General features: G+C 42.7%; 1 protein-coding gene across 1 annotated transcript; it reads left to right on the top strand.

Annotated features, from left to right (window-relative positions):
• The first annotated feature begins 960 nt into the window (after positions 1 to 960).
• LOC123055619 (uncharacterized) lies at positions 961 to 8,170 on the top strand. The gene is made up of 6 exons (XM_044479558.1): positions 961 to 1,074; positions 1,190 to 1,498; positions 1,590 to 1,648; positions 7,487 to 7,574; positions 7,627 to 7,686; positions 8,144 to 8,170. Exons 1-6 carry the CDS (start codon positions 961 to 963, stop codon positions 8,168 to 8,170), a joined length of 657 nt encoding a protein of 218 aa, XP_044335493.1.
• Positions 8,171 to 8,554: the final 384 nt, after the last annotated feature.

Raw genomic sequence — 8,554 nt, 5'->3', positions numbered from 1 at the left:
TGCACATTTTTCAGCAGCCAAGAGGATTTTGAGATACTTGAAATATACTCACAGTATGGGTCTTTCTATTCGAAAGTCATCCTCAATGCTACTAAGCTGTTTTTCAGATGCAGACTGGGCTGGATGCAGTGGTGACCGCCGATCCACAGGTGGCTTTGTAGTGTTTCTTAGACCTAACCTTGTCTCTTGGAGTTCAAGAAAGCAAGCTACGGTGTCTAGGTCAAGCACGGAATCTGAATATAAGGCACATGCAAATGGAACAGCTGAGGTAATCTAGATACAGTCAGTCCTTGGTGAACTTGGGGTCTTTCTCTCTCGACCCCTTGTTTTGTGGTGTGACAATCTAAGAGCCACTTATCTATCTGCAAATCCGGTATTCCATGCCAGGACCAAGCACATAGAAGTGGACTTCCATTTTGTTCGTGAACGAGTTGCAGCCAAGGCACTTGATGTTCGATTTATATCTTCCAAGGAGCAAGTTGCGGATATATTCACAAACCCTCTAGCCGAGGCGCCGTTTGTTTCAAATAGGCACAATCTGAACCTTTGCATAGGAAGTTCAGTTTGAGGAGGAACGTTAAACTGTATAGTTATCTGATACGGTTAGTATCTAGGGTTGTAGTTATCTCTTGTAACAACCTGTACTTATCCCTCTGTAAACCCTAGCGGCAGCCCCTTGAGGCGCCCTATATATTGATCCTGAGACCACCACATTAGGTGTGTCGATCCAATCTCCTTTCTCCTTGTTTCACACCGAGCACGGCATGGCTGGGTACAATACCGAGCATGCGAGCCGAGCACGGCAGGGCTGGGTACAATACCGAGCAATTGTCTTACAACTTGCAAGTAACCGAGCCTAGTGGATCGGAAGAAACTTTAATTAGCTGCGAAATGAGGAGCCGCCTTTTGCACTGTTCCTCCCTCCTCATGCTGTGCTTCCTCTCCCGCAGGGCGGCGGCTATGGCGGCTGCTCCTCGTCTCCCCGTCCGAGCGGTGAACCTCGGCGGGTGGCTGGTGACGGAGGGCTGGATCCTGCCGTCTCTCTTCGACGGCATCCCCAACCACGATCTCCTGGTAATCAACGTAGCTTTGCATATGCATACACTACACCAAACACACGTGGGACGTTCCGCCGCCACGGCTCTCTGTTTTTAGTTCTTAACCGATCTGCACGCGGACGTACGTACAGGACGGCACGCAGCTGCAGTTCAAGTCGGTAACGCAGAACGCCTACGTGGCCGCGGAGAATGGCGGCGGTGCGGGGCTGGTGGAGAACCGGCCTCAGGCGTCTGGTTGGGAGACCTTCAAGCTGTGGCGGATCAACGAGGTGACATTCAATTTCAAAGTGTTTGGCAACCAGTTCGTGGGCGTCCAGAGCGACGGCTCGCTGGTCGCGACGGCGGCTGTGCCGAGGCGGCCAGAGAGGTTCCGGCTAGTTCGCAGCCCCAGCGACCAGTACAGGATGCGGATCATGGCGCCGAACGGACTCTTCTTGGAGGTAAAGATAATACGAAATACTACTGCATATCGGAAATTCATTTTGCCTCATATGCATCCATTGTCTAAACACATCCGTACATGTTGATCAGCTCTGCACTACTCGTACTATATTTGCCAACTGGGCAACAAGTGGCTGCTCGCAAGCAAGGTGCATGTGCGTGGCAAACCCTATTTATGACTTATGAGCGCCACCGGGAGAGCTCCTAGTTTTTTTTTTGTTTTTTGAGAATTGGGAGAGCTCCTAGCTGAGGCGATAAGCCTTCTTTACCAGTTGAGCCATCAAGTACTTGTGATTAGTATGGTGCGAGTATGTTTAAGAACTAAGCACAGTGGCAGATAATAACTCAAAAAAATCGACCATTGAACATCATTTTAATATATGATAAATTTTTTTGAAATAAACATTGAACATTTTTTTGACATATACTGATTTTCTTAAATACACATTGAACATTTTGTGATATATGCTGAACATTTTTCAAGTACATAATGAACATTTTTTTAAATACGATGAACATTTTCTAAATATATGGTGAATATTTTGTTAAATGTACGATGAACATTTTTGTAATACACGCTGAACATTTTTCAAGTACATAATGAACATTTTCTAAATATATGGTGAACATTATGTTAAATGTACGATCTACATTTTTGTAATGCAGGCTGAACATTTTCATAATGATAGTGAACTTTTTCATAATGTACGGTGAAACACTTTCTTAACATACAATGAACATTTTTGTAATAGGAGATGAAGTTTTTGTATAACACGCAAAAAAGAGAAGAAGAAATAAAAAAAGTAGAGAAAAGAAACGAAAAATAAAAAAAAAACGAAAGGAAGAAGGAACCAAAACCAAAAAGTTAGAACAAAAACCACGGAAAACCGGAAGCAAACAAACACAGAAGAAAATCGAAAAAGCTCGTAGGAAATAGCGAAGGAAGCTGTAGCGAACGAAAAACGCGAACCCCATATATGGGCCGGCCCAACCGGCAGCTCGCCTCAGCGAAAGCAGAACCTTTTGAGGGAGTTGTAAGTGAGAGAAACTAGTTAACGAGCGCTCCTTCGGAGCGCTTGTAACAAGCGGTTCGGGAGCACTCCGCGCGTGACAAGTGTCGCGCGCGGAGCGCTCCCGCCAGGAAAACCAGGTGGCGCGGTTGGTTCCCGGTTTTCCCTTTCCGGTTTGTGGTTTCGTGCGTTTTGCAGTTTGACCCTCGAACTACCAGAATTTTCTGTTTTCCCTTTCCGCGCGATCACAAAGAAAATACCACTTCGCGCGCTTGGTTCCCTGTTTCCCTTTCTCGTTTCCCTTTTTGTTCCCATTATATTTCCAGATAATGGAGATTTATGGGGTAGTTACGGGCGGGGACTACCAACACTATCAAATGTGACCTTTCAAGTAAGGAAAAAACAACAACTTTTTAATGCACAGGTGTAAGCACAGGTGTAGACTAGCAGAGGCACGGCTGTATAACTTAATAAATTGAAGAACAGAGCCTCTTCGGCGCATGGGAACCTCCTGCTCGCCTTCGGCTCGTTTAATTTTCATAAACATCTTGAAGGGGGGCATAGGTCGAAGTGTGTTTTGGTCGTGCGACGTGCTGGTTCGTGCGGCGCGTTGTCCGTCATGGGGTGACACGGCGCCTCCGGCGCATGGGAACCTCCTGCTCGCCTTCGGCTCGTTTAATTTTCATAAACATCTTGAAGAGGGGTATAGGTCGAAGTGTGTTTTGGTCGTGCGGCGTGCTGGTTCGTGCGGCGCGTTGACCGTCGTGGTGTGACACGGCGCCTCCGGCGCATGGGAACATCCTGCACGCCTCTGGCTCGTTTAATTTTCATAAACATCTTGAAGGGGGGGGGGGCATAGGTCGAAGTGTGTTTTGGTCGTGCGGCGTGCTGGTTCATGCAGCGCGTTGTCCGTCGTGGTGTGACACGGCGCCTCCGGCGCATGGGAACCTCCTGCTCGCCTTCGGCTCGTTTAATTTTTATACAGCAAGTCGTGCAAAAGGAAAGCTCCTTTGTTTCAAAAGGCACAGGTTTGAAGTATGTGCAGTCACGTCTGCTTAAGAGCTAGGCATGGTTGATGCTCTATAGGTATGTGCGTGCATGCACATGTGTGCATCCTACGAAGGCATTGGTATGTTGCCTTCGGAGGCACGGGTTTGAAAAATGTGCAGTCACGTGTGCATAGGAGCTAGCCATGCTTAAGTCTCTAGAGGAATGTGCGTGCATGCACATGTGTGTATTATCCGAAGGCATTGGTATGTTGCCTCCGGAGGCACGGGTGTGAATCATCTGCAGTCACATGTGCGTAGGAGCTAGCCACGTTTGAGGCGCTCTTGGTATGTGTGTGTGTGGATATTGCCCGGAGGCATGGTGACCCAGGCTTTGGTGGCACAGGGCCATGTCGCCTCTGGAGGCACGGGAGGGTGGTCTCCAGAGTCACGCGTAAGGGTTCGTTTTGGGATACACTGCTGTCGTACAGATAAGAAGAGGCATTGTTGTTTATAGTGTACTGGCACTCTCTGATGATGTAAGAGGCATTGTTGCCGAAATAGTTCTTTTTTCAACATGAACACGCAATTTCTAACTACATTACATTACAAATGTGAGTTACTGATAAACTGTTTTGTCACGTCTAGATAGAATTAGCCTCGCTGGCTAAATCAAAAGTTTTAGTCTTCATTCTTGTTGAAGATCTTGCTTATCTCGTTACCCATTTCACTAGATTTGACTTGATTCATCTCGCTACTTAAGAGAATGTACATTGCCTCTGCCCTCCAGTCTTCGACCTCGTCCTCTGAAATGTTGCCAAGAAAGAGAAGTATATTATTAGAGTTGGTTCATAAAAGTTGTTTATAAGTAAATTTATATAGACTTACTGTCAAATCTTCCAGGTCTTCGACGAACTTTTCACCATTGTAGAGGAATGCAAGCTTTAAAACAACAAATGGTGATTCACCCTTTTCTACCACTGGAACATCTTGCACGGTATGAATCTGCCATCTTGTGTTTTGGATTCATTGTTTGTTCAAGTATGGTGTTGAAGACTTCTTTAATCCTAGGTACATGGGAATTGCATTTTGTAATTGTTTTAATACTGCAACTTGTAAAACTGAAAAAATTGTTATGTATAAATGCTTACGATTGCCAACTTATGAGCGTGATATTCCTGAAACTGTCTTTCTCTTTCTTTTTGAGCGTCTTCATGTTCCTGAAGAACTCGACATGCTTCATTTGGATTTAATTTACCCACGTCTATCTTTTCTTTCTCAAATTCCTCTGGAGTCGCTTCTCGAGGATCAATAATGTGAACTTTGTGTTTGTATTTGTCCAGCACATATACTACGTAGCGGTCATGCTTCTCCATTGGAATGAATATCTGCGTACGAAATACTTGTTGGTTTCCTGACAGTTTAATATAAAGTAATTTGATAGAACGCATATTTTGTGATTTTGTCCCGGAGGAAAGGGATGTTACCATGTTTGCTGTTGAGAGCTTTTTCCGTTGATTTTCTTTGAGATACATGGGAACGAGCTGATTCTTTGTTTTTTGCAGTTCACTTTTAAATTTTGCAACAATAGTTTTGTCTTTATTTAATTTCAGTATATGCTGCAAACAATAATATCGATGAAAAAAGCTGTTAGAAAAAAGAGCTGTGTAACAATATAAAAAGAGTAGGTGTTGCAATATACACAAGATTTTGCTTTTTAAAAGTTTACCTCTGCAAAGTTTGGGCCTAATATTACTCTGTCACTCTCTATTGAATCTTGTCTGCTTTCCCAGATTTTTGCTATGTCATCGAGCACCCTCTTTTCCATGTGATGTGGTATGTTCGTTTGTGCTGGTCTTGGACCAAATACTGCCTTCAGTTGGGCTCCAGTAAGTTGCGTGCTTTCATTGTCCCTACGGATGCGCCTAAATATAGTTTTACTGCGACAGGGAGATCAAATAATTTTGGAGGTCCCGGTCAGTGAGAAATAGATTTTTAAATTATTTTTTGCCTCTGTCCAACTATTTTGAGGTGTAATAGAAAACAACTCACTTTTTGTATTCCTCCTGCCAGCTGTCGCTCATGACTAGCTGGAAGAGGTCAGACGCCTCCTTTGTGTGTTGGAAGCAATGAGAATGTTTTGGGTATGGATTGGTGCTTCGTCTTTTTTTCCTTTTTGTTTCATCTGTTTCTGTCAGAGGAAGCAGATATGTAATATGTAAGCTCTCGTGATACGAAAGACATTGGTCAACCGTGGGATGGGTAGGTCATTACAAAAAAAGATAACCAGAAATGATTTTCTTACCTTTGTTGGTGGAAAAGAAGTTTGAAGTTTCTGGTTTGAATTCTTTGATTCTTCCAGGTAGTTGCTCGCACTTTACTTGGTTTGTTTCACCAAATATGGCTGTAAAATGGAACTCTAGTTTCTACTCGGCATCTACGTTGCTTTGCTGCAGGTAGGTCATCGGATATTCTTTTATTTTTCTTTCATGAGATAATTCAAGTATTCAACTAGTGCTGCTTCTAAAAATTAAAATTGTTGCTCTCGTACTATTCACTTACACGAAATCCTCCTCATCCTTTATGAGATCAATGCCATTCCAGTATTCTGCAAATTGGACCATGAAGTGTCCGCATTGGGTATCCTGCTGTTTTGGCATGCAAACTCTGTTAGGTGTTTCTGCTATCCTCGACCAGTTCGGTTCGCTGTTGGCTCGTAGTTCCGCTTCGCCGTAATGCTTCTTCATGAGTGCGTGCATCCTTTTAAACTGTTATTATGGTTTGGTTTTATTGTTGGATTTTGCCATTAATAAAGGGAATGCAGGAATTGGAAAACCAATTAGAAAACCAAGAGGTTGAATTGACGTACCAGTTCTCGGTGATCCTTATGGTGCGTTTTCCATGTATTTTTTCCTCCTCCGTGTCTGTAATTCAGTGAGTCAAGTATGTCGATGGAGCTCGTGTACTTGTTGAGCACGTACAGTGTGAAGTGTTTAGCTGTGTTGTGAGGTATCATAATCTGCGGTGTTTGGAGACAGAGCGAGTTAAAGTTCATTCTTGTCAGGAGAATTAAATGAATTATGTTTGTATATTTCTATTAACTTACCAGCTTCTTCTTTAAAAGTTCCTTCCCTGTTACAAGGGGTGCAAACTGTTTCAATGCTTCGTCCTCATTGAATTCTGCTAGTCCTTCTTCTTCTCCAGTTTTAACACCGAGCACGATCTGCGACCAATTTTTTTCTACTTTTTAGTTCAATCTTTGTAATCACTGAAATGATGGAAGTGTTTTTGTCAAATTGGACTTCATACGTTTGCAAATTCTTCGGGAAGTATGGCTTTATCGGTTGTGTTGTATTGTTGCTGCACTGTCCATTCTTCGAAAATGCGTTTGCGATGGAGCCCTCCATCTGTCCATGATCTCCTTTCTGTAGTTGTTCCAATATTTGTTTACCTGTAATACAATCGGGTCGCTTCGAGCTAATATATACGTTTAGACTGCAAGCAGAAAAGTTTATACATTAGTTAGGTTGGTTTAAAAAGGGGCAACATTTCTTTGTCTTTTTGTTTATGCAAGAGAAAGTACTTACTCTCTGCATTCGTCCTGTCCTTCTTTGCTGAATAGGTATTCATGGAGTGCTCTGGCTTTGTTCATAAATTTGAAATCTCCTGGGACAAAAGTACGAATCATGATTTCTCCAAGGAGCCTTCTTGAAGGCTTTACCGGCCTCTTCTTGACCGAGATTTTCTTGTCAGAGCTGTTCTCAGATGATTGAGGCATTGAATGTTATCCTGATTCTTGCTGCAAGATTCCAAGATACGGCTTGTCATCTTTGTTGAATTCATAGCTTTCATAGTCATTTAGCCATGTTTTGATTACATCGAACTCAAAGCCCATCTTTAAATATTCGTTGTATTCGTCTAGTTGGAGCGAGTTAAGGCTTGAAAGAAATTCATCAACTTCTTCATGCTTTTCCATTGTTTTTGGTTTTAGGAAGTCTAAAGAGATGGTGTTGGAGGTGCCTTGCGGATTGCTTGTCGAGCCTGTTTCTTCTGCTCGGAAACCTGTTGTTGTGTATTTGGTACGTCATTGCTTCTGTCATCCTCTTTTAAATCAGTGCCTGTTTGTTCCAGTTGCTCTGTGCTTGGGATATTGCTATTGATATTTTGCTCGTCCGTTTCCTCTTCAGCATGGTGTGGTATCTTTTCGTCTGGTGGTGGTTGATCTGGTTCTATTGGTGGATCATTTTCTTCGTGGTCTGTGCAAGATAAATGGGCGACGGCATGGCTGCTGACATCCATAATCTCTTTGCATTTACTGGATATACGAATAACTTCATGCTCTTGTGTGGTTGTCGCACGCATAATATGTTCTTTTGGCTCGGGAGTTGGCGGAAACTCTTCTAGTACGCAACATTCTGCCTGTTGCATTTCTTTGTCTTCCATATCGACTTCATACTTCAGCATATCTGTAAAACAATAATTAAAAAAAATTACTTCTTCTAGTGTGACGAAATTGTAAGGTTTAGTTTCTGAAGAGACTATCCTGTTGTACACTTGATTAGTGACAGTTTGGTATTCCCTCTGTGTTGACTGATTAGTTGATATAGAATTTTTTTTCCTCAACTCTGGTACTTGTTCTGGCTTTAAGGTTGCTGTTGTTCCATCATTGGAGTAGTGCTTCAGGTTCATGTACATATAGAATGCGCAGTCCATTCTGCATGTAGAGGAATGGTACTAGTAAGATTATTGCATTCAAGAAACGGAAAGAAGAGAAATGTTGGAGCAATGGTAGTGGTAATTGTTGTATTGAAAAGAAGAAAGAACAGAATTATTTCAGTAATTGTAGTAGTGAATCTTGCATTGAAAAGAAAGAAATAAGTGAAATGTTGGAAGTGCTTACGTGTCTTCTCCTTGAAGTGGCACATGTAGTTTGACCTTTTTGAAATGGTCGATGTTTTTTTCTGAAAACTGTAGCTCTGTGCTTATGTGCTTCCAGATTTTCATTAATTTGTTGGTTACATTGTTGAAGAATTCTATTGTGCCTGGATATGCAGTTGAA

Source organism: Triticum aestivum, chromosome 2D (genome assembly GCF_018294505.1).
Source record: "Triticum aestivum cultivar Chinese Spring chromosome 2D, IWGSC CS RefSeq v2.1, whole genome shotgun sequence".
NCBI classification, from domain to species: Eukaryota; Viridiplantae; Streptophyta; class Magnoliopsida; order Poales; family Poaceae; genus Triticum; species Triticum aestivum.
Note: the sequence above shows the minus strand (reverse complement) of the source record. Positions and strands in the feature narration are given on the sequence as shown.